Source organism: Clinocottus analis, unplaced genomic scaffold (assembly GCF_023055335.1).
Source record: "Clinocottus analis isolate CAN_PGR_092001 unplaced genomic scaffold, fCliAna1.0.p SCAF_9, whole genome shotgun sequence".
NCBI classification, from domain to species: domain Eukaryota; kingdom Metazoa; phylum Chordata; class Actinopteri; order Perciformes; family Cottidae; genus Clinocottus; species Clinocottus analis.
Window position 1 is genome coordinate 3,665,935 of NW_027176251.1, and position 26,426 is coordinate 3,692,360.

At 42.1% G+C, this 26,426-nt stretch overlaps 2 protein-coding genes across 3 annotated transcripts; one reads left to right on the forward strand and one right to left on the reverse strand.

Moving 5' to 3' along the window:
- Positions 1-516: 516 nt before the first annotated feature.
- Positions 517-2,581, reverse strand: psenen (presenilin enhancer, gamma-secretase subunit). Its single transcript, XM_068569147.1, has 4 exons — positions 2,469-2,581; positions 2,056-2,123; positions 1,667-1,771; positions 517-1,144 (listed from the first exon to the last, which is right to left on the reverse strand). Exons 2-4 carry the CDS (start codon positions 2,114-2,116, stop codon positions 1,005-1,007), a joined length of 306 nt encoding a protein of 101 aa, XP_068425248.1. The 5' UTR covers positions 2,117-2,123; positions 2,469-2,581; the 3' UTR covers positions 517-1,004.
- A 989-nt stretch (positions 2,582-3,570) lies between these two features.
- kmt2bb (lysine (K)-specific methyltransferase 2Bb) lies at positions 3,571-26,420 on the forward strand. Of its 2 annotated transcripts, none has more exons than XM_068569103.1 (36): positions 3,571-3,909; positions 5,401-5,479; positions 5,659-9,213; positions 9,297-9,478; positions 9,697-9,816; positions 10,087-10,273; positions 10,796-11,027; positions 11,116-11,183; positions 11,278-11,535; positions 11,687-11,793; positions 12,130-12,240; positions 12,706-12,819; positions 13,015-13,161; positions 13,249-13,341; positions 13,434-13,551; positions 13,652-13,765; positions 14,087-14,271; positions 14,412-14,513; positions 14,731-14,841; positions 14,999-15,075; positions 15,233-15,456; positions 15,573-15,676; positions 15,801-15,938; positions 16,142-16,300; positions 16,398-16,515; positions 16,615-16,693; positions 16,789-16,949; positions 17,040-17,192; positions 17,279-20,246; positions 20,839-20,939; positions 21,075-21,209; positions 21,314-21,570; positions 21,803-21,906; positions 22,023-22,106; positions 23,427-23,556; positions 23,676-26,420. In XM_068569103.1, exons 1-36 carry the CDS (start codon positions 3,580-3,582, stop codon positions 23,949-23,951), a joined length of 11,481 nt encoding a protein of 3,826 aa, XP_068425204.1. In that variant the 5' UTR covers positions 3,571-3,579; the 3' UTR covers positions 23,952-26,420. The 2 variants fall into 2 exon arrangements, with proteins under 2 accessions (XP_068425204.1, XP_068425205.1); XM_068569104.1 differs by having other exon boundaries at positions 3,571-3,885.
- The last annotated feature ends 6 nt before the right edge of the window (positions 26,421-26,426 follow it).

Below are 26,426 nucleotides of genomic sequence, written 5' to 3' on the forward strand. Positions count from 1 at the left end.
TATTAAGGGCCTCCCTGCATCATAAAAGAACCGTACATGCTGATACTTCTGTGTTGTTACTGGCACACTCCAGTAAAGTCAGCAGTTTATATGGCAGGCACATGTTCTCCCTGTTAGTAATGTAAAACCTGTCACCAAAGCTTTGACTGGACTGGAGTGACTAAAAATGGCACTGATTATGTTATGACTCATATAGGATGATAGGGAAGTGGCGACATTTGGAGGGATTAAGTTACTGGGTTTCACAACAGGCGCCAGTGATTGTCCAGACTTTAGGAGCCTCTATAACAACACAAATTATCACTGGTGAGCTATTTTCTCCATATATATATATATATATATATATATATATATATATATATATATATATATATATATATATATATATATATATATACACCAACGAAGAAGTCAATACAGCTTGATTGATCCTAGAGGGGCAATGATATTCCAACACAAGTATGAACTAGCTTTGGGAAGTACAATACATGAAAACATAGTAACTTGGAAGCAGTATGAATGTTTGTTTGTTTTTATTCATCATTCATACACATGTACAAATAGTTTGGGGTGCACAATCACACAAACATTAAACTCAACAAAAAGTCAAGCAAAAAAAGATGTTGGATATAATGTTTAATGTCCTGAACAAACCTGAATGCACATCCAGCTTTATCATTTACTTTCAATACTGTAAACATTGTCTTCTAAACTAAGTTAATTATCCTACGCTTAAAAAAAGAAAAAAAAAGAAAATAGAAACTCAAAAGGAATTTCCTGAAATGCTTCGCCAAGCCAAAAAAAGAAAACATGAATTCTTGAGTATTTATACTTTAAAGACATAGGGGATTAGGTCAATGTGAACCAGACATTACATTTATCTCCAGACCAGACAATTCATCAGAATCTTTCACTATTGTTAAAGAAGAAAAACTCCTTGGTCCTTTTTTAGTGGATCATTAGTTACATAAAAAAAACTAAAAGACTGTACATAAAAAATGTTTTCAGGGAATGCCTAGTGGAATTGTGAAGGAGAGGTAATCTCCCACCTCACCCCACTCTGCTCTGAAGCGCTGGTAAATGGTGATCCATGTGGTCAGTACTGTTACCCAAAACAACAAACCCAGTGCTGACCGCTTCACATCTAGACGAAAAACACACAAGAGACAATTACTTGACATTAAAAAAAGGAAACACACGTGTGTGTGAAAATAAATAAAGCTCCGAATATTGCAAATATAGTATTTGATTCATGAGAAAGTAAATAGTAACCACAGAGACATTCACTGTCTTAATTGTTTTAACAAAGCTCAAGTAAAAAGCATAACATTTGCATATGTTGTCCTACTTTAAAGATTGAGGCCTGGGAATGAATCAAATTAAGATTGTGATGATTCTCAAATCACATACAGAGTGATATATTTTCATGGTGTTTTGCTAAAACGAAATTCTACAGTTTAAAACCTAAATCTATGAATACAACAATTCTATAAATACGACTTTTATATAAAAAATAATGTCTAGCACTATTTAGGAAGCTCACCTCGAAAAGTCACCCAAACTCTACCAAGATTTAAGGGATCCATAAAGATAACTAACCTCATCAAAGTAGTTTGACCATGATCGAACAAAATTTGTATTAAAAAGGAGCAGTTATGACACTTACATGTTTTGATCTGCACCTGTTCAGTGTAAAGTGGCTTCATGAAGGCCTCCTTAAAAAACCAAACTACATTGACCAGCCACAGGAATGGCAGGAATGCAAAGCCACCTGAGAAACATCAATGAAAAAAAACCATCATCAATGACAATACGACTGACTATATCCTACTCGATTCAAGATTGCTGATGCTTTACAATACTAAAGATTCCCCGTCACTGGAAACATCCCGGTAATCTAATCAATGTAATATATAATAACTTATAGCTTAGAGGTAGGCTTTAACACTACTTGCATTACCCCGAATTTACAAACAGAAAAGGAGGAACTAAGATATTATGTAAAGATGTTGGTATCCAAACATGATTCATGGATTAATTTTGGAGTACTCTCACCTAAATAGTATTTTCGGCATAGGCCTAGTTTCTCCTCGTTGGGCATTCGTTCCAGATTCATTGCGATCCTGCATCAAAAGAAGAGGAAAAATAGTTCAGAAACAGCTAAAAAAAAACACAAATACAAACTTATGTTATAAATGTGATACTGGTTATGTCTCCGTTTAAAGTAAATTATAGAGTAGTCCAGACCTGACTAAAACAAAGTGATCAAAGTCAAATTGAATACATGTTGGCATTTGTCAGATGACTTGAAATTGACCTCAGGCTAACGTTAGCGCGTCATGAGCTTAGCGATGTAGCATTAGGTTGTACACACGGAGCAGAAACTCATTACGTTCTTTAGATGGGCGAAGTCATTTTATAATATTTATTCGTGCCCAACTGTACATTCATGTGGTATTTAAACCTACCTGGTATTTGTAAGGCCAAAGGGTCAGAGAAGCGTCGAAAACAAACCAAACAGAAACAGTCAAACACTTCCTCCTTCTTCTTCGTTTCTATTGCATTCTTTTGCTTCTTCTTCTTCGTCTTTCTTCTTTGTTTGTTATTTTTTTTAAAGGCACGCCCCTGCTAACTTGGATTGCCTACCGCCACCTGCTGGACCATTGTGTTACAACGCGTCATGGGTTTTTGCGTCTGTAAGTTGTCACTTTCCCTTATATTTATGTTCATCTTCCCCAATCCTTGAATAACATACTCAACTTCCCTCCAATCAAAGCTTGTTTCTTTTTACATGACTTCCAATGTGACAAAACCATCTCACTTAAAACGTGAAAAGTGTTTTTGTTTGTCGTATAGCCAGGCACACACCTCCTATCAAACATGAAATATGGGTGGCAATTAAAGAGGCCTAAACCAAGACCCAGTACTGTACTTAAAATCCACAACAACAATATACTAATTCCTTACCTAAACTGAGTTTTGTATATCCTGCCAACATCAATTTGGAAGATAATGAGACACTTTGCTTGATTTCAAGTGGTTTATGTAAGAATGCACTCTTTTATAAAGCTTCCTTATGTATTATAGTATTATATCCTGGAACTGTATTTTCTATTTTTTTCTTTTTGCAGAAAAATGTCAGCCTCTTACAATTTTTTTCCATCATCAGATAAATATATTGTAGACTAATACAGTAATTTAAAAACGACACTAATAAACAAAACAACTGTAGTAAATGTATTTATGTGTCATTATTTTCTGCCTCTTTCTCTTTTTTTTCCAACATCAGCAAACAGATTAATCCTGCCACTTATTGTAAAAAAAAAAAAAAAGGACACCGATAATCAAAACAACTGTAGTTAATTTAATTCATTCAAGTGTCATAGTTTGAAATAATACATTTCTGTATAAACAATTCATATACAACCAACTCCGAGGGTCGACACTCTCCCCGGCCCATTGGAGCCTCACCTAAACTCATTTTCCCTTGCAGCTTTGCGGCTCCCCCCTCCCATCTCGCGCCTTCCCTCTTGTCTCTCCTCGAACTGCTAGCCATCGGTGTGTGTTGTTGTTAAAGCAATGATGGCGGCAGCGGGATGCGGATCAGCAACCGCGGCTGCCGTAGGAGGCCAAGGTGGAACCGCTACGGCCAGAGGTCGTTTCCCCGGTCGGCCTTGGTCGTCACGCAGTCGTTTGCGCTCAGAGAAACGGTGGCAGCTCGGACGATCAGGCTCAGACGCCGATGATGTGACTAACGGAGGGCCAAGGCCCGCAAACCTGGTCCTATCGTTAAACGAAGACCAGTCTCACTTGCGCTTACTCGGACTAGAGGCGAGCCACCATGTCCTCGGTCAGGCTGGATACAGCTCGAGTGGGAGTGAAGAGGTGAGGTCCCAAACCGAACCAGGAGTTAGTATCTTTATTTCATTTTCTCATATTTTGCGTGATTGTTGAATGTGTGAGCGCAATGTGACTGGTGGGGAGCGCGCCGTGGAGAAATGTCAACATCCCCTCGCGAGGCTGACGTTAACGTTTAGCTTCACGCTGGGGGAGCTAACGAGTGTTAGCGCAGAGCGGCTCTCCATGACATTTACACAAAATAGCTCTTCAGCAAAGAAGCACGAAGGATATAGCAGCACCCGCTCCTTGGTTTTCTCTAATTTAGGTTAAATATTAGCGCGCGAAAACACGACTGTAGTGTGTTTTTAAGAACCCAAAGGGTGAGTTCTCCAGTTTGTAAACAGGAATCGCAGTTATTCTGTCTTGTGGCCCGCTCGACATCGGGCCATCGCGTTAGCAGCTAGCTGCTAGTAGCGGACACAAAGAACGGGAGGGCTACTGCGCTAATGGCTCACCGGCTAACGTTAAGTGTTCGGGCTCCATACGCTGTCCAGATGCGAGCAGAGGTTGCTGTTTTACTGGTTTAAATTATACAAACGCGAGGGTCCTACGTATTTGTTTTATTAGCATTAGCTGTGATGTGGACAATCGGGAAACTTAAATTTGAATTCTGGCTAGATTTTCTGTATACACAAGTGAGTGGCGTTAGACGCTTCCGAGAGGAGTGGAAGGCTAACTGCTAGCTACTTTTACCAAACGCGACATGTTAAAATAATGGTGCAGAAGGGTACCATAGCCATGTGCACTTTCACAACTGTTAAACATGAAACTTTGATCGTTGACGTGTAATGCTGTTCTATAAGAGTGGGGCTGTTAGGAGGCTTTAAGGTTACAGCTGCAATCATGGGGGAGTAACGTTTCAGTACTTGGAGGGAATCGTAATTGTAGACCTCCTTTCCCTGCAGTTTTTTTGTAGGTAGTGTAGGTGTTCTGCTAACTGTAAGTGTGGGTCATACAGAGCTTGTACAGTCCAGTTGCATGAAGTTGCAAATAGTCTGCATTACATGTAACTGTATCATGAGAAATTCAGGATTAGTTCCCCCAAACAGGCAAAAAAAATAATCACTATGAGTTGCTACAACTGCAAGCCCTTTTCGTGTTTGATCATTACAATTCAGATGAGATAAATGAACATTTGTTTTGAATGTGGAGAAATGAAATCACTCCTGTCATTGATATTATTGCAGTTATTGCAATTTCTTAAAACAATATTATGACATAGCCTTTGGTCCAATATGCAAAGATAAACATGCATTGTTACGTTTGGTGTTTTCATTATTATTTTGAACAATAATCCATTCTTCATAATTCATTTTGAGAGACCTGTTCAGTGTTCCTCTATCTACAGTGCAGTGGACACAATTCCTGCAATGCTTTAGATAGAATGAAGGCTGTTAACTAATATCTTTGAGTTTTTGCTGATGGTCTGGAAGCGTTCCAGCAGAGTGGTGTTACTTTTCTTCAAGTTTTAATTATCTTTTTTTCCCTCTTTTTTCCAAGGGAGACGACTTCAGAGGGTTTGAAGCTGAGAGAAAGGGCTCCAAAGGACCTTTATGGTTGCGACAAAACCCTTCTAAAGGTAAAATAGGAAGAAAATAAAAGTATATTACTGCACCTAATGACAACAAATTACATTTGTTGTCATTTATGAGAAACACACAAATTTAAATTCCATATGCAACACAATATTTAAAGACAGTTCTTGCAATTACCGGTTAAGCATTCCCTCAAGGATTTAAAATCTTTTTTGTTGTGTAGGTGATGCTGTCAACACAAAATCTAAACGTCAAAGTGAGAAGCTACCGCTTAAAACGCCAGCGGTGGAGGCAGATATTACCCCCCCTGATCCTGTTAAGGATGTAAATTCTTTGGAGAAAACGCACAGCTTATCTCCCGAAGCAGATCCTGCAAAGGACTGCAGGAAAGGTTCGAAAGGAAAAAACACTATGGATCGACAGTCAATTAAAAGCGGAGCCACATCAGGAGCACCAAGGATTACTATCAAGTTGGTGGCTAAAAAGAAACTGAAAACCGTAAAGGAGCCTCATAAGAAATCTGCAAAGAAGTTGAAGATAAAGGAGATCCAGGAGCAGCCTAAAGCCAAGGACATTCAGGGCGACCAGATCTCAAGTGCTCACGTGAAATTAAAAACTGAACCACAAGAGGATAAACATGGCACTGAAAATGAGGGAGATGGGACTGTACCCGCAAGAAGACGTGGGAGATCAGCTTCAAAGAAAACAGAGACTGTCTGCCAGACGAGCGCCAAAGTTGTGGTTGATGACCAAAAATCAAAAGAGAGAAAACCACCGGATCAGTTTGACGCTGTAAAGGAGAGTGGCACTGTGCAGCCAAAAACAAATGCAAAGAAGTCAAAGCATAAGGACATTGTGACAGAGCAAAGTTCAGGGGTTAATAAACAAGTTTTTCGTAGGAGCAATAGAGTCACTAACCCACTCACTAAAAAAGTCTCAGACAGCGCAGCTGAACCAGTAGGTCCCAGTAACAGTGATGCTGTTCTGGTGGAGTCAAAGCCAGAAGTTTCACAAACAATGGAGACCAAACCATCAGGAAGAAGTAACCGGCGAAGGCAAAGCAAGAGGCTGAATAAGGATGCTACGGTGCCAGAAAACCATGGTGCATCATCCACAGAGACCGATCATGTATCTGAAAAATTGACTGTCAGGAACGAGGAAATGCAGGTCCCAAGTTTAAAGTTGATGAAGATCAGAAACCCCAAATTTGATGCACAGGCCAGTGGGAAGAACTCAACTCGAAAGAAAAAGCAGAGAAAAAAATTTGTCTGGACTTTAACATTAGTGAAGAGAGAGAGTCAGACACAGGGGCCTGAAAACACTGTCAAAGTAACAGAGAAGACTGTCAAAATAACAGAGAAGACTGTGACTGAAGTGGACCAGTCTACATATTGTGATGCCAGTCTCAACAGCAGTTTGCAGGTTGTGGATATAAAATCTAAACTGGATAACTCAGCGTTACAAGAGAGTAAAGGTTTGGACGATAACGAGAAGGGTTCCCAAAACAAGACCGATGTGTCATTTGAGGAAAAGTCCACTTTACAGGTGGAAGTTGAAGTGGAACACGTGAATGAAACACCTCCACAAGAAATCATTAAAATGGATTGCGGGAAAGTTCCACCTCTTCAGATCAAAAAGGTCTCCTCTCCTGGCAAACATAAAAGCTCAAAGCCATCCTTTTTGATTCAACAAGTTAGCCCTGTGTCTGAAACTATAGAGGAAGTTCTGAAAGATCTGAGTGAAGTGACTGAGGACAAATCATCATGTCTGGATACTGTAGTCGCACCAACTAGGAGACTAAGGCGGAGGACACCAAGCTTTGATCCACCTCTAACAAAGTCTGTGGGCCACAAGCCAGTGACCACACAGAAGCGGAAGCCTAAAACAAGTCCACGGAAGAAAGATACGCCGCAAGAGCACGTTGAAGACACCGTTCAGGCTTCAACTGAAGATTCCAGCTCACACGATCCTCCTAAAAATGCTGTTCAGGATTTGGCCGAGGAGCCTTCTTCGCAGGTGACCAATGTAAACTCCACGGAAGTTCCTGATGAGGATTCCTCAAAAGTGGCTGACGATCCCATACAGTTGCCAGTTGAAGTTTCTCCACAGAAGGTGGAGAATGAGGTAGAGCCACAGATCGAAGTGGCCAAACCATTGCCTGTGCCTTCCAAACCCAAAAGGTGTAGAAATAATAAACTAGGGAAAAAGAGGTCCGTTCAAAGCAAGAAGGCTGTTGTCGCACCTGAAACTGATGTCGTCGCAGAGGTGGCTACTGTTGAAGCTACTATCACAGAGTCTGTTGTAGTGCCAGAAGTAAGTCAGTCGGAAACTAAAGATTGTACACAGCTTGAGCCAAAACAGGACACCGTGTCAGTGGAAGAACAGCAGATATTTCCGCCAGTAAAAGAGGAAATCGACATTCAGTTAATCGATACTCAACTCTCTTTGGTGGCGGAAAGTCAAGCACGTGATCCAGAAAAGCGGTGCCCGCGGAGGAAAAAAAAATCTCTCAAAAAAGTACGAAAGAAGCGGAAAATTTTGATTGTGCAGCATCAGAAACACAGGCACAGGAGCAGAGATGGTAAATTTGCTCCGCTTAAATTCCGTTCCGCTCAGAAAATTGTTGAGGAGGATAGTGACATTTCCACCCCCGTGGAAGCAACGTCCCCAACGCCAAGCTCCAAACTTGTTGGAGTTCATAAAAAACACAAAAAACGACCTTCAGGCCTTCATTTCATGAGGTCCAAAAGGCCAAAACCACCATCTAAAATAATTTCTCAGTTGATGGAAATGGAGCTCAACGATAGTTTAAAGCAGGAAGAAACCGACACGTTAGTCGATGAGAGACGAGCGGATGTTGTTGTTGATGCCCAACCTGGTAAATCAAAGTTTGTGAAAAACATCAAGCACTTCATTATGCCTGTTGTGAGTGCCAGATCCTCACGAGTGATAAAGACCCCGCAAAGGTTTATGGATGACGCTGGAATGTCCATATTGCCTCGAAGAAACTCACCGAAGAAGGGTTTCCAACTGGGCCTGCAAATGCGCCCGGCAAAGAGGCGAGATGATGGGACGTGCAGAGCAATTTCCCCTATCCTGCCGATTGACGAGGAGGACATACTGAGAGAAGCTCAGTTGGATGTTGATCTGTTTTCATCTCATGACTTGGATGACGACATCGATATCGCCGACAGCCTATTTTCTGACGAATTATGTGGCAAAATTGAAAAGAAGAAATCTCTTCTAAAGAACTCTACGTTCAACAAGTGGCATGTGCCAGAAGAGCCAAGCAAGGGAGTGTACACACTGGACAAAACTTCAGAGGACAAATTTGAGGATCTGTATTTATCGACACCACTTGAAAAGCCCAGAGAAGTATCTACTGAACTGCTGGAGGCCCCAAAAAAGAAAAGTTCCCAGAAGTTTAATAAACAAGCGGCTCAGCTCAAGATTTATCAAAGGCTTAAGAAGGCACACACAGGTCTTCCCAAAAGCAGATACACAGCCGAGACAGACGGCATGAGTAAACTTCCTCCGCCTCCTGTTGATTTGGCAGAGGGGCTTGATGATGAGGCCATGAGCATCAGCCTGAGGCAACGAAATACAAACGCAGTGAAGGACAAATCCAAGCTCAAGCTCAAGATAGAAGACCTCGATTCTCCTGGAGTGGTGAGAAAAGTCTCTGTTTGTGTTCGGACTACGAACTCCAAGTTCTTTGCCTTTCAGCACAGCGAAAAGGAGCATTCGGTGGGGAAAAACGTTTTCCAGCTTCACTCGGGTAAGCAGCTTTATTTAAAAAGCATCAGATTATTTCATGTACTTTATTACCTATAATTGCCATTTATTACTTTATTTTTACAGGAGACCTGCCACCAGAGCAGAAATCGGGCGCAGGTGAAGGCGATTATCTCGGACCTGTGGAGAAGGGAGCTTCACAACGAGCGCGCCTCACTGGTGCAAATAAAAGAATGTTCAATCTTCTCAGGAAAGCCAAAGTCCAGCTTATGAAGATTGACCAGCAGAAACAGCTAAAATCATCAGGGGTACGGTCACGATCACCGTACACGATCTCTGTCACTGTAGACAGACATCATCATAGACAGTCACTGTAAATGGTTAAATATGAGATAACGTCTACGTACTAGCACCTGTTATAGATGAGGAAAAAGTGTTTGAACGATTCCGTTTGTAATTTTTTTTAAATATTTTTTTCAGAAGCAGGTACTGATGCCTTGTTTTTTTTCCACTGTTAACTCTGTAGCTGTTATCCGGACCGGCTGGTGCCAGATCTCGAGATGTGACCTCAAAAAGACAAAGGCGGAAGCAGAGGGTTCAGCTTAATGCTGAAGTTCCAGTCAAGACAGAGCCACCCCAAGGACAAGTAAGTGTAAAAAACAAAAACAAAAAAAATCAATAGAAGTGAGACAGAAATCAATCCAACTACAATTCTTGTTTCTTGTTTTATGGTTGTTCATGAACCTTACTTACTTACTGTAGTTGCAAACTTGGCAAGCGCAAACATGCTCTATTCAGTAGACTTTGCGTAAATCTGTAACTAATTCTTCACATTTGAAAACTCCCTTTGTCAATTCCAGCCTCTTAACACCAGTGTCTCTATCTCGATCTAATTTTTCTATTTACATTTTCCCAGCCGCAGCTAATCTCTCCGCTGTGCCAGGAGTTCCGTAAAGCAGGTGGTCCACGTATCAAGCATGTGTGTCGTGCTGCATCCGTGGTGCTGGGGCAGCCTCGAGCCTTGGTACCAGATGACATTCCCAGACTTAGCGCCTTGCCTCTCCATGAAAGGACTGGCATTTCCCCTTCAGCCATCCCTAAAGGTTGGTGTAAACTGACAGACTAGTCTTGATTGGCTTTCACAAGACATGCTCATAAAACTTCTCTTGACTTGAATCCGATGATTTGATGGTAGATGTGGTGATAGTACTGGTTTAAAATTCTTAGTCCCAGCAGAGGATGGAGTAGTAAAGAAACTTAATTTATATTAGCTGACCGATGTATGGAAATAGAATATTTTACGATCAATACACCTCTTTAGGTATCTACACAATAAATGTAGCCCTATTTAGCAGGTTAATTAGTTATTGCATTGTATTTACAGTTGGCTTACTGCTGAAACCATCTTCCTATAAATTGTACTATTCTATGGATTTGATGTTTGTTTGGCCCTTGTGATTCTGATTGATTGTGTATAATCATTTAAGAACATCTTTAAAAGACAAAATATCAGTTACTGTGCGTGAGTGGTATCCAAAAAGCAGTGCCACCAAATTATCTGCAACCACATTCTGAAAGTTGAAGTACATAACTGACTAATGGATGATCGTCTATTGTTGTTGCAGATATTGGTTCTCCCTCTGAATCAGACAGTCCCGGGCTGTCGGATCCAAAGTTCATCAAGGCCAAGAAGCAATCGAATTTTGGGAAACGGAAAGGACTCGGGCCCTTTGGGTATCGCTCTCGGAGGTGTGGCACATGCAAAGGCTGCAACCACGAGGACGACTGTGGCAAGTGCATGAACTGCCTCGACAAACCCAAGTTTGGTGGTCCCAATACCAAACGACAGTGTTGTGTGTAAGTTTGCATATATTTCATTTTTAGTTGTACTCTCATCACAGTGTTTGAAAAAACAAACATTTAAAATCATTTCTCTTTTCACAAGCTATAAGAGATGTGATCAAATTGAAGAGAGAAAAGCACGCAGACTAAGTGGAAGAACGGCACCGAAAGGTACGTTTTCACTTGAGCGTGCAAGCTTCATGTTGCTGTGACACTTCCACCGCATTTAGTGTGTCAACTACATGGCGCCTCTTCTTTTTTTAAGGTGCCTCTAAGCGACGGAGATCATCTCTCAGTGGGGGACATTCGAGTAATGATGAAGGGAACGAGGGTGGTGCAGATTCACCCTCTGGTCTGCCGGGTGACGACCACAGTCCGTCAGTAAGGAAGCAGCCAAAGCGTGTCGTGAAACCCCGCGTCTACTTTGACCTGGTGGACTACGACTCCGATCTGGATGACAAAGCTGTCTCAAGCTCGGCCTCACCAGCCAGGAGAAGGGGCGCTGGATCCCGTTTCAGTCAAGGTAAATTAACATTCAGGAACTAGACACGGATGCATGAATATCATTCATAATCTAGATGATTTTTTTAAAAAAAAACACTACTATTAATAAATATCTTCTCAAGCCTTCTGTTGTGCCTCTTAATAATATTTTTCTTTCCTGCCTTCTAAAGACTTTGTGTCACTGGATGGATTCCTTGAAGACATTTCGGATGAAGAAGTCAGGCATCGAAAGTCCAGCTCCCACCGCGTACCGCCTGCTCGACGTAAACCTGAGAAGGTGGGTAAATGCGCTGGTTGGACAACACCATTTGCATTTGTGGCGGTTTTGTGTTATATTTGTTCTCCGGTTGCAGTGGTATTGCAGTTCGCAGTAAACCGTGGGAGTAAAATCAACAGCTACTATAGCATGTACATTTACTTGAAAAACAATGCAACCTGACCGAGAATTTCACCTGCATGCGCTCATCTCATTTCCTCCTTGAGTGCTTGTCCTTGTGTACCAGCTCTCCGTTGATCTTTATCACAAAGTGAATGAAGGAAGTGATGAGGTATGTGTTTTGCTTTAAGTGTGTCCATTCCCGCCCACATTCATGTATCTTCGGTTGTCTCTCAGGGGGCTTTGGAGCAGACTCCCCCCAGTGTCCTGGCTGCACTTGCCCATGGTTTTGAGCAGAGAGACACGGAGTCTTCTAAACCTACTCATAAAATCAGGGTTGACTTCAAGGTAAGGCACTTTTCTTTTCTTTTTTTTACCTTTCGTAACGTATTGAAACGTAAAAACACTTCTAAAATGATTATGTTCACTTGCAACAAAGAATTTGTGGCTGCCTGATGGTGACGGAGTCAAAAATGATTTAACCCCAAAGTGTTTTGATTAAAGTTGCACATGTAGTTAATCAAAGCCAATATAATTCACTAATTAACATTTCTATTTGTGTCCCTGTGAGGTCTGTGTTTTTTGTCATAACTTTGTTTCTACTGATTTCTTCACTGGCACATTTTAACCCCAGAACAACATCTGTGAAAACATTTGACGATACTTAAAACAAAAATCCAAGCCTCACATAGTCACCACACTGAAACAACATACAGTACATTAGTCAGTAGCCACATTATTCTGCTCGTAACCATTGTAAGAAGTCTACTCCCAGCTGTTAATTGTGTCACGTACACAATGTTTGTGTTTCAGGAGGACTGTACTTTGGACAACGTCTGGAATATGGGTGGTTTAAGTATATTGACCTCTGCACCGCCCATGCCACCATGTGTCTGCTTCCTTTGTGCCAGTAATGGGCAACATGAGGTAACCGCTTAATACATTTGCTCTATCTTTATGGAAGTAGTTGATTTCTCTTTGACCTTCTTTAAATTATGTTAAGCTCGGGGCTTTTTACAGTTATGGTCTGGTAAAACATAACAAACAAAAGACATGAATCTCATCATTGCGGGAGTTTTTTTTTTGTTTTTTTTCAATGTTTTTGTCAACTTCTTATTGCAGATGCTGTATTGCCAAGTATGCTGTGAGCCCTTCCACCAGTTTTGCCTTGATCCAGCGGATCGCCCCTCTGAGGAGAACAAGGAAAACTGGTGCTGTCGCCGCTGCAAGTTTTGCCATGTGTGCGGCAGGAAAGACAAGCAGTCAAAGGTACTGCCGGCTATTTTGACGTTTTTTTACTTCTCAGTATTAATGTAGTTCAGTCAGTAAAGCATTACATTTTCCCGTCTCCCTCAGCCGTTGTTGGAGTGTGAACGATGCCAGAACTGCTATCATACTTCCTGTCTGGGACCCAACTATCCCAAACAAAACAAGAAGAGGAAAGCTTGGGTATGTTTCGTATTTCTTAGAAACCCCAAAGTTATGCATTTCCAAACAAGCATGCTGATGTTGGATTTTTAATTGCTTGCTGTTCTCTACAGGTTTGTATGACATGCATCAGGTGTAAAAGTTGTGGCGTCACACCGGGGAAGAGTTGGGACACTGACTGGAACCACGACAAAGGACTCTGTCCAGACTGTTCAAAACTCAATGAACTGGGTGAGGAGAGACTTGATGAAAGATCTGTCCTCCAACATTATCCACCAACATTACTGATCTATGTTGAGCTTAATCTCTGAACGTCTCTTTGTCTCATTAGGTAACTACTGTCCAATCTGCTTCAAGTGCTATGAGGACAACGACTATGACAGTCAGATGATGCAGTGTGGCACCTGTAACCACTGGGTACATGCCAAGTGTGAGGATCTAACAGGTGATTTGTATTCTATATTAACACTGGTGAAACCATGTCAAACTCACTAATTACATTGTAGGTGTTGCATAACAAAACAAAGGATAACAAAGAATGAAGTGAGCAGGAAGACAAAAAGCTTAAGCGGACTTATAATACTTGTATTACTTGTCATAACCTAATATTTGCTGGGTGTTCATACCATGCCCTGCTTCCCACACACACAGTGGGTGAACATGATGTTGTGAATAAATGCTGTAGGCATGTGAAGATATTTTGGGGAGAAATGCATTGCACAAAACCTCCACTGATGCATTCCTGTGTCCTGTAAAATCCTTTTAGATGAGCTGTATGAGATCCTGTCCAGCTTGCCAGAGAGTGTTGTGTATTCATGTCGGCCCTGCAGTGTGACCCAGCCCAGCGCTTGGAGAGAGCTGCTCTATATTGAGCTCAGATCTGGGGTGGAAAAGGTGCTGGCTTGCTTGCTCTCCTCCACCCTTACCCAGCACCTCGTTGCCTGCTCACAGGTAGGAGACTTGGCTTTCCTTTACTTTGGATCAAACAGTACATGACAGTCACATGATGTGTTTATGTGTGTTTTTTGATAAGGTGCTGAAGCAGTTATGAAAAATACAGTATGTCAAATATGCTTTGGTTTCTCCTGCAGTGTGAGAAGTCAGTTATTCCTGACATCGGAGTCGAAGGACAGCCGGCCTGTGACCTCCGAGCTGTGGGCAAGAAGTTTGACAAAGGCCTTTATACCACGTTGGTGAGTACACAACACTTTTGCGGTGTCTTACTGCGTGTCCTTGAGTTCTGTGGGGGAAAAGAATCTTAATTTTATTTGGCTTTATGGATATACAATTTTTAATTTCAGTAAGAATTTAGAAGTATTTTTAATGTAAGAAAACTGAAAATGACTGCTTGGAATATGCTTTTTTCACATTGCAGCTTTGTGGATACTAAAATGTGTTTGTTTTTCATAGAAAATGTTCCATGAAGATGTGGTTCAGGTTGTGCGAAAGAGGCTTGAGCAAGAAGAGGATCTTCCAGAGGAGCAGAGACCTACTGCCCTCGCACGCTCTTACTACTTAAAGGTGCGATATGACTGAAAAAGTAGTGCTGAGAATTGTTTGTCAACACTATATATTTGGGGATACGAGTACGAGAAACTGCAACAGGAAGCTATGTAATCGCTTTATCGCTGCAGGTATGTTAGCAATCATAAATAACTGATGTCATTTTTTTCTTTAGCTCCTTGAGGAAGTATTTAATTGGTTCAACAGCCAAGACCCAAAAGTGTGGAACTCTTGTACCAAAGAATTGCCCATGTGAGTAATGTTTATTTATTTATTTATTTACTGGTTGTAATATTAATGATAATGTTGTACTTGTACTCATATATAAAAGTTACAAGTGCTGCTGAATTTTTGGGGGGTATCAAAAACTGTTTATATGTTGAATTGTTGGATTTTTTTTTTTAAATAGGGGAATGCTGTCTAATGCTGTTCATCCACCTACGACGGAGCATGTTTATGCCCAGTGGCAGGAGCGGGAGGAGCTCTCTTCTCGGGCTCCGCTGGGGCTCCTGCAGGACGACAATGGACAAAGCTTAATTGTAAAGGAAGAAGAAGCAGTTTCTCCATTGTCTGGGGAGCTTATAAGCCAGAACTACTTCAAAACCAGCAGGGCTGTCAGGCTCAAATACAAAGGTAATGCTATCAATTTTGGAGGGCTAGGAAGAGAATTGGCGATTCCATTTAAAAAAACACAATGTTGTCCAATGTTTGGCCTCCTATGTCTTAAATTATGTATTTTATTTTTTTAGGGAAAAGGGGCCGCCTTTCAAAAGCTGATTTAGAAACCGGATGGTCTAAGGATGATGAGAGACAGTGCTCTTTGTGCCAAAAATATGGAGACCTGAAACCTAATGTAAGTAATGCATTAAACGTGTACATAGTTGTTGTTAATATCCAACTTGGCGAGTAAACCGCCTGTAAATACTGCACGTGCAGCATTTTTTGCTTTCTCAAGGGTTGTTGTTTTTGTTCCAAAGGACGCCGGCCGGTTGCTGTACTTGGGCCAGAATGAGTGGGCACATGTCAACTGCTCTCTGTGGTCAGCTGAGGTGTTTGAAGAGGACAACGGCTCTCTACTTCATGTACATAGTGCTGTCACCAGGGGCCGCCTGATGGTTGGTTGTTAATCTACCTGTTGGTTTAATAATGTGCATTCCTACACACTATTACTAGAAATCTGAGTTAGATGACTTGTAAACTGCTTAATAAATATTGATATTAGAGAATTAAAAAAAAATCTGAGTCTAATTATAAACAAACATGCATACTTGAAATTGATTGCTGTTTCTTTGTTATGTTACTCCCAACCACCTCTTAGCGATGTGAACGCTGCAACCAGACGGGTGCCACAGTGGGCTGTTGTCTGACTTCTTGTCAAAGCAACTATCACTTCATGTGCGCTCGCTCCCGTCACTGTGTCTTCCAGGAGGATAAAAAGGTCTACTGCTACAAACACCGGCATCTCATCAGTGGCAGGGTAAATTCTGCTCCTACAGTCTCTGACTGTATCCGTTTAACGGTTCAGAATTTGATTCTGCTTTGCATTATTACTTATTTTCCTTTTTGTTTTGCAGATGGTAACTGGTCAGGAATTTGAAGTTAACCGCAGGGTGTACGTGGATTTTGAGGGAATCAGCCCCCGCAGAAAATTCTTGACCGGACTGGAACCTGAATTAATCAACGTGATTATAGGTAAATGTCTATCTTTTAGCTGATTTGCTATTCACTTTTTGACATTTGCTGATATGAACTCATCTTTAACTAATTGGTATTTACATTGTCACTATGCAGGTTCCCTGCAAATAGACCAACTGGGTGTGCTGACAGAACTTTCGGCGAGCAAAGGAAAACTGTTCCCTGTGGGTTTTCAGTAAGTTGCATTTTATTCTTTTTAAATTGTATTAAATAAATACATCTTGAAAATGAAGAGTGAAAAGCACTTTTTAAATGTTCTTCCTCATTAAGGTGTTCTCGTTGGTACTGGAGTACAGTTAATCCAATGCGCCGGTGCAAATATACATGTACAGTGCGGGAAGTTCGGCCGGTTGTCCTTGAGAAGCTTGTTGAGGAGATGCCTGACCAAGGAGACAATAACACCATTGCTCACAGTCCCTGTCCACCATCTGGTGCGTAGTTTATGACTGAACTGCAGTTCTTGAGAAAGATAGTAATGCATAATAATAATTAAAAAAATGTTTTTTCCAATGAATCGTCAGAATCTGAAGCCCAAGAGAATGATATAACGGAAGCCCAACCCCCAATGGAGGAAACCTTTATCCCAGGACCGACCCACAAGTTCGATCCCGGTGCCAGGCCAAAGATTCCTAGGAGACCAGCTGGAGGAATGTCCCGACCCCTGCCATCCCCAGGTAAAGTATCCATTTATTTAAGTCCACAAACAACAAATATGTTGATCAAGTCATAATCTCACGTCTCCATTTTTATTTCTTCTCAGGATTAAACAAGTTGAAACCCCACCACATATTAACCATAAGTGATCTGGAGGATACGCGAAGGGTTCTTCGCCCACACTCTCAGACAGCAGGCCCGCACGGTCACATGCCTCCCACTCCTCTGGGTCCTCTGACTGGACCAATTACTCTCCGTGCTGGAAAGTCTTCCCTTCCCACTTCCCCGCTGCTTCCACTTGGAGCTCCAGACAACCTGATAAATTCTCCATTATCCCGCTCTGCTGGAGGTAGAAGTGCCTCCTCAGTCCGATGCCCTGGGAATACAATGACCCATTGTACCTCATCGTTCTTTCCTCAGTCACCCTGGCAGGACGGTGCCGCAAGCTTTCCCTCCCCGAGTCTGTCTTTCTCTCCAACCATACCACATCTACCCAGAAATCGATTGTCGTTCGATCTGAACCAGTCGGACTCAGTCGAGGTGCCACACAACTTCTTGGCTTCCCCAGAACCTGAAGATGTCTCTCCGGCAAACGGTACATCGCCACAAAGGGATTTAGACCAACAGAAGGGTGAAGAAGTGTTCCCCTTCAGTTCATTCCACAAGGACTCCAACGTGAATCTGGCCCAAGAGATGAGGACAGAGCTGGAGATTGAAGAGACACTCCTGAATGAAGGTGTGGCAATGAACTGTGGGGGACAAATAGTGGTGGACGGTGATGATCGGGATGAATATTGGGGAAGAGGCCAAGAAGTGCACAAGAGGAAGACTCTCGTCGCCAACCTGCCGCGGTCTGCGGCTTCAGCCAGAGATGACTTAAGCAACACTTCTTCTGATGATGACATGGAGCACTATTTTGACTTCTCGCGGACAATAGTCAGCTGTCCCGGATCAAAAGATCATTCCAAATCTCCCTCCTCCCCTTCCTCCCGTTCTATGGCTCAGCTAGATGGTGTAGACGACGGTACGGAGAGTGACGCAAGTATAGCGACCAGCGACGATGCTCAGAAGGTTGAGGGTTGTAGTCAAGCTCAGATACAAGCCAAAAGCCTCAACAATAAAAATGCCCCTGAATCGAACTCTACAAACAGCGCACAGGGTGTTCAGAGTCTGTTCCCCAGACCATCATCCAATGATAAGCAGACAGATTCTTCATCAGTCACCACCTCAGTTGCCAGCAAAAGTCCTACGGATGACTCACATAAAGATCCACCACAATGCCACGATGCAAATGAGGACAGCATGGGATTGGTTTCTCCACAAATTTCCCAAAACTCTGAGGAAATATTCCAGGGTTCCAGATTTGTCTCTGAAACACCTCTTGTTCTTGAGAGATGTGACACGAGTCCACATTTATCTGAGCTGGTTCCTTTGCGTGAAGGCCCACTGCTGGAGACCCAGCAATCTGAAGACCGTAAACCGCTGAGCTCAGAGCCTGACAGCAGCCACTCTACTGTATTGATGAACCACTTGACAGTTAATACAATGGAACCCGCATTAGCAGATTCTGCTGATAACATTCAGGGCGCTCTGCTAGACCTCCTTCAGCCCTCCCCTGTAATGTCTACGGATGTACAGAACCCCTCTCAAAGCCTCATAGACTCTCTGCAGATGTATTCCTGTTTGCCAGGTTTCAGTAAACCGTCTCTAACAAGTATCACACTTCAGCCAGTAACATCCTCCCAGGAGTTAACGTTCCCATCAATGGGCCCCTTGTCGGCTAAACTAACCACCCTGAGTCCCGTTGTAGATCCAGTGCAATCAGCTCTGTCGGGCACTTGCCTCCCATCGGGAACATGTGGAACTGTCTCTCTACCCATCTACTCCACGCAGCCGTTGTCCTCTACAGCCGTCACCATTGTTTCTTCCTCTGCGTCAATGTCGGCTCTTTCGGTACTCTCGACACAATGTTCAACAGCGCCAACGTCAGTCCAAACCACCTCTGCCCCCGTCATCCTAAATGGTTTCAGCTCTTTATCTGTGCAGAAGGAAGCGACACCGGGCCACACCATCTCCATCAACTTTTCTACATCCAGGCCAACTTTGGAACCTCAACAGCCGGTTGCTCCCCAGCCGTTACCTGGACACGCTATTCTTACCGTGAAGGAGGTGGGAGGTCCCAATGTAGATCCCACGCCGCACGTCCTTCTGGTGAACCGCCTCGGGCAGATCTTTGTGAAGAACCCTGAAAGCAACACGTTTCAGCTTCCCACTCCCAGCTCTTCCTCCTACAACTGTGTCACTCAGATCGCCAGCCTTTTGCAAAGCAACGCACTGTCAGCCACGCTCGCAGCGGCCGGTAATTTGACTCCTCCACCCCCCGGGGCCAGCGTCGCAACAGCAGCGCCTCCGTCCACAGTTCAGAATCCAACCACAATTACCCAGCTGCTCACTCACAATAGCAACGGTACAGTGGCGTCAGTTAATGTGAAGAAGCCAAGAAAGAGTGCAAAAACACCAAAACATGAAACCGCTCCAGAGTTGAAAAAGACAAAGAAGAAGAAGGATTCGAGTGCAGCCAAGAAATCCAAGTCATCGGGGCCTCAGTCTGCTCTTCCAACTGAAAACCCCCCCATGACTCCTGCTGAAAGTGCCCAAGCAATCATCAATCAAGCAATGGCGAGTAACTACACCCCGAAGTGGAGTGGGCTTCGGACACTCAGCCCTTCCTCACTGGTTTTACCACCCGGCCTGCTAATTGAACCCGAGACGCCAGTGTTGCCTCGCTCGCCGTCAGTAACGCCAGCACCTGCACCTGCACCTGCACCCCGATCTCGCACCCACGTCCGCATGAAGAGAGTGTCTTCGCTTTCAGACCGCATTGTCACAAAGAAGTCCAAAGTCGACTTCTTAAAACCAGAGCCCCCCAGTGAGGATGAGGAGCAGCGCCGACCGATCTTCCCGAGCATCTCCAGCAGAGCTTCAGGAGTCCGCATCAAGACCCCAACAGTGAAAGGAGTACTGAACCTGGACCAGTTGAAGGAGGAGCATATAAGTGATTCTGAAAGCTCCGGGTAAGATTTTGACTTGTCTTTAAAACTAACCAGCAAACGTTTGGCTTTTTTTCCCACCTGAAATGAATAACCTCTTGTGAAGAACTTTGGATGAACTAATAGATTTATCACCTGCTACCTGCTTGTTTGAAATTAAGCTAATACAAGAAATGGAGGAGGGGAGGGGGTTGCTGGACTAGAATAGTAGATTTAATTGTAAATATTCCTTCCATTATTGCACTTTGTTTATCGTGAAATGTTTATTGTTAAATGTCATACACCAAATTGTTTGTATGGGAAAACAAACATGGCAAATAAATGGTTTGGATTCTGACACTTTCAACACTTTTGACTCGTTACAGTTGTACTAGTGGCGCTTGCCATGGTTTGCCCATGTTTTCTTAAAATTATTGTTTTTTTTTAGTGATTACAAATGAAGCTTTGATATTTAACTTACTTACATTTGCTTTATGAATGACATATGTTTGGATTTACTAAACCATTACAGTGTCAGTGCTCCCTTTTGTGGGTTCTAAAAAGAGTAAATTACACCAGAAGACTATCGCATTGAGTGCATTTGGTTACCGTTTTGTGTTTGTATTCTTTTTCTCAGATCAGAGCCTTGGGATTATATGTCTCAGGGCGAACAAGGCAAACCGCATGCATGGGAACCAGTGGGACACAGCACCCTGACTGACTGGAAGAAATACTCTGGTATTCATGCATTGTTACTGCTTGATTTATTGATTTCTGCGGGTTCAAAAAATATTGCATGGGTCTTTGTTAAAGTTGTGGCCACAGCATCTACAGATAGTGTGAAAGACTGAATGTATAAATTGCTATTTTTAGGCGCTGCTTCTATCTCAGAGGACGAACCACCACTGTCTGAGGAAGAGGAGTTTCCAACGAACAGAGACCAGCCACACTTACGATTTGACATAACCAGTGATGATGGTTTCAGTGCAGAGGCAGACTGTATTGAGGGTACGGCTGATAAATAAAACAAGTTTCTCAATGAGACAATTCTCTCGCCATCTTTGTTCATTGTATTGTCTGAATGACCCCCTAATTCTAAACTCTCATTTCAGTGGCGTGGAAAGCAGTGGTGGATGGGGTGCAGGAGGCGCGAGCTATTGCAAGGTTGAGACCTCTGACCTTTCAGAGGATCACCGGCGCTTATATGATGGGTCTGGTCCATGATGCAGTGGTGTTCTTGCTGGAGCAACTGCAAGGAGCCCACCGCTGTCAGCGCCATGCCTTCCGTTTCTTCAAACAGTTCACGCAGGAGGACGACCTCCCCGTCAATCCCACTGGTTGCGCTCGCTCCGAGCTGTATCTGAGGCACGTATACTTATTATAGTTCCCATCAGTTCAGCTCTTGTGTCTTTACTGAGGCTATTGTCTCGTCCTTTTTTTTCTAATTGTAGATGGGGAAAAGTACAAGTGGGATAGCATTACAACGGATACATATAAGTTAAATGTCATTTTTGAAGTAATTGACTTTTTGTGTTAGACTTGTGACTGAGTCCATACTCATCTTAACCTGTTATTGTTTTCTCTTGTCTCTCAACAGGAAGTCCACATTTGACATGTTTAACTTCCTGGCTTCTCAGCACAGACAGCTTCCTGACACTGGGCCTTATGACGATGAGGAAGACGAGGTTCTTTTGAAGTCCACAAGGTCAGGCTTCATTCATTCCGTTGTATATTTTTACTCCGTTAAAGTGTAATAACAACCTTGCTATTTCATAAGAAAATGAAAACATCTTTGTTGAATTATTGTCCCCTCTTCCTCAGACGGGCTACTAGTTTGGAGTTGCCCATGGCCATGCGCTTCAGACATCTGGAAAGGACATCCAAAGAGGCTGTAGGCGTGTACAGGTCAGTACAGAACTACATTTGTAAAATAATCAGAATTCAATGCTTTTGGTTTCACAATTTTCAAGGAAATTGTAACAAACTCCTTGTGAAGGTAGAACACACAATGAATCCAGCAAGAAGTTGCAATCATCATCCTTTCTCATGTTTAGCGTTAGAAATGTATAATACAGTTACAAGCCATCATTAAAACATAGAATAATGCATCCCTGTCAACGTGCATGTAATACACAAGAAGTTCACAACTCTAGAACAGAGTAACAAGAACATTTGTTGGTCACTTTTAATTCTGAGTAAATGTATAAAACGCACTGAAAACCATAACAGGACAAGTCATCAATTGTGTCTGAGTTGAATATAATATTATACGCATTATAAAAATAGTCTGCCAATAGTCATACTGATAAGCACCATAATTTTCAGAGACCACCCAGATCCTTTCTGGGAATATGAAGGATTTGTACAAGTTAGACTTTAAGTGAGACAAACTTATTTAGTCCATTTCAATATGAAATGGAGCGCTAGTGCCATCTACAGGAGAAGTGCCATCAAACGTTGAAGACTCACTCTGCATAGAAGCACATTGGAGTTCATTCATTATTTACAGGAGTTCATGTCCAGTGGGCAACTCCTTCAAAAGTTTATGAATAAAGTTCTAGCTGGTATCCAACTGTTATGTAAATGCATGCGGGGAAGATTGTGAGACATTTGTGGGTGGAATGGTGAAACAATAGGAGATTACAGGAGTACTGTGAGAAGCCTCCGTCATCTCTGAACTAACTGCTGAATTGCGTGGCTGAGATGTTGACTTCAACAACAGCTGCTGTCCAGATGTGCAATCTTTGGCAGTTTAATGAGAGAGAGCCTATGAGGAAGCCTTGCGAGAGACAAACACAAAGTCAAAACAAACAATATACTAAAACAAAACTGAAGACCGAGCCATGCTTTCGGTTCTGTTTGTCTATAATCTTCATCACAGTTTAGCATGCCAACTTTTGCTAATGGGCACAAAACACAATTTACAGCTCAGGTGGTAAACCAAGTATTGAACAAATTCAAACTAAAATGTAACTTTTTTTTTTTACTGTATATAAATTATCTGTTATATGTGTTGTAGTGCTATCCCATTGTTTCAATAAATAGACCGAATCAAAATGTATTAGTATCATGACGATGATTCAATTCGTATAATTATTTGTAAAGTTAATACTCAATATATATCGTATTTGAGACTATTTTTAATATGAGAAATTGGCTTGAGTCTGCACCAGCAAATGATCTTGTCCGACCCGACCGGTTCTGACATCTGTGGGTCTGTTGCAGGTCGGCGATCCATGGGCGTGGTCTTTTCTGCAAGAGGAACATTGAAGCAGGGGAGATGGTCATTGAATACGCAGGCATCGTCATTCGCTCAGTGCTCACTGACAAAAGAGAAAAGTACTACGATGGCAAGGTCGGTCTGGTTTCTATCTCTTTGATAAGTTTCATTCAGATGTTTTCAAGAATAAAGTTGAGAAAGGTTCAAAGCTCTATTAATAGGATTAACCTTCTTTTTTGTGTGTTACCTCGCAGGGTATTGGCTGTTACATGTTCCGCATTGATGACTTTGATGTGGTGGATGCAACCATGCATGGCAATGCGGCGAGATTCATCAACCACTCCTGTGAACCGAACTGCTACTCTCGAGTCATCAACGTGGAAGGCCGGAAGCATATCGTCATCTTTGCCCTGCGGAAGATCTACAGGGGGGAGGAGCTCACCTACGATTATAAGTTCCCCATCGAGGACGCCAGCAGCAAACTCAACTGCAACTGTGGAGCCAGGCGATGTCGCCGCTTCCTCAACTGAGACATCTGAGACATCCCTCGTATGAAAATGGAAGGATCCTGTTTACCAGTAAGCCTTAAATTAAGGTGGAATGGGCTTGGGGCGGCAGCACAGAAGGGGAATTAGCCACTATGAGACCAGTCGGAAATATTTTGCTGATGTGATATTTGGACATTTTTATGGATATTAGAAGAAGAAAAAGTGGAGAACCTGCACAGAAAGCTTCGTATCAGACAAGTTTCTCCTTTGTCTGTGACCGAGTTCAGATGTACAGCTGACACAGCAGCAGTAAATATGGTTTTAGTGTTCAGGACAGTGGAACATTTAGACAAGACGTGATTAATGTATGGAGTTCCTGGATCAGAATGGATGACACCAATAGAGTTTCTTTAATATACACGTTAAGCCTTATCTGTTTGAATCAATGCTGAAAACCTATTGGTAGGTTTTGAGATTCCCTTTATGTTTTATTCATTTCTGTGATGGGTGGGTGTGGGGGGGGTGTATGTCTGTTTCTATTACGCTTATAATCATGTTTGCTCCATCCTCCAGTGATGGGAACATTATAGCCCCATCCATACAGTGGTGAAGTCAGTTCTTGAGCCATACATTTACTCAAACCTTTATTTGTGTGTTTTATCTTGTATTTAACACTTCTCGCGTTGTTAATATTTTTTTATTTGACTTTGTTTTGGATAGGGTTGGGGGGTCTATAACAACACAACCATGGTGCTAAGCTTTGAATGGTCTTTAACTTCTTTAGTTGGACAAAAATGTCCCGTAAATCAGGAATTGTTTCGCTGTTCATTCACCCTGCTGAGACCGTTTATCCTAAATGTATGCACTCAAGCAGTACTCTTATTGTCATGGGAATGTAAAGTGTTTGCTAAGTTCCACACTTTGAATCATAGGTGTGATTTTCGTCACCTACTCGCATCCTATGTTGATTTCCAATTAGATAGCATTGTAACAGTTTCAGTCGGTAACATAGTGTCATATTTATAAAGACGGGAACGCGTCTTTAAGGCGTGTTTTTTCCTCTTGATGTACAGTGTATGTAGCAAACACTACCCAAGCCAAAAGTGAAAGAGTTGTGGTGAATATCACTTTTTTTAAATATATATTTTACTACTGTCATGCCAGATGCTCATCACCTATTGCAATAAGACGTTGCTGCCCTACAGTTGCACATCAACAACCATCAAACGTACAAATAATCTTCATCTTTTGTGAGACCTGCTACAGTCTATCTCTTAATCAGGGAGCGCACTGGTATAAAGCATCGCCACTGAGTGTGTGTGTTCAGCTCCTGCACCAAGCTTGTTGAGAACGTGGCGCACAGACTTTTTAGATGTTGCAGAAAACATTCGGTCTGAAACGGAGCTGAGAGAATGCACTCGGCACCTTTTTCTTTTTTTTTTGAAATAATGTTTAATTGTTGTTCTTAGTCGATGTTCAGTGCCGTCATTGATGAGACAAATCTAATTCACACTGTTCAAATTGGTAGTTCTATTTATTCATGTTTTGATTTCTATTTTAAACGGTAAACGGTTGTGCTTTGTATGAACGGTGACGGTCGAGTTTATAAGGAGATCTCCCCCCATTTGTATCTTTTCGTTCCGTTTACAACTGATGTCCTTTTGTTTCACTAATTTACTTGAATTTTATTTTTGGGGCAGTTGTGTCATACATTTAAAAAAGCCTTTATGACAGAAATTGATCGAGCGCAGGTATTTTTAAAAGAATCATTTTAATTTTATTTCTTTTGTTACGGTAGAGTACTGACGGTCTTAGAATCAGCCACAGGAGTAAAGTGAGCACTGTTTGCCTCCCCAAGCCCATGATCACCCCCTCCCCCTCTTCTCTCTTGTTCTTCCTCACCCTTCTTGGAGCAAATTTCCATCAAGTTTTTGTCTTGATCTTAATCCCCTTTCTTTCTTGCATGTCCAATCACTGGGACGGAGCCCAGAATAACTTGTGTCAATCACCTAGCTGACAACAAGAGCAGAGTCACTCCCAACTCCTTGCAAGGATTCTACCTCAGCTGTTTATACAGATGTTTGGGAATACTGATGCAAAAAGAGAGGATGATAATTTAAGATTAGGTTGGTTTTAATGTCCTGCAAAGCATGCGTGTGTGTGGTTGCGTCTTTGTGTGTGGGTGTGGGTGAGCGTCTTTGTGTGTGCGTGTGTGTATTTGCAACGAAGGATGAAAGCACTAGTCAAAACCTGAAGTTATCATGACCATCTCTCCCAGAATCTGTTAAGAAAGCTGTATGTTATATATACACATATATATAAAAATATATATAAATATATAGTAGGGTTATTTTAAAGTAAGTGTAAAAGACATACAAATGAGAAAATATGTGATCTTTAAATTTACGTCTTTGTTACCATGTACAAATAAACCCTGGGTTTGTAAATATTTGTATACATATTTCTAAACCTGTTTAATTTTTCTATGCACTTTTTTTATTTATAATGTTATTTGCT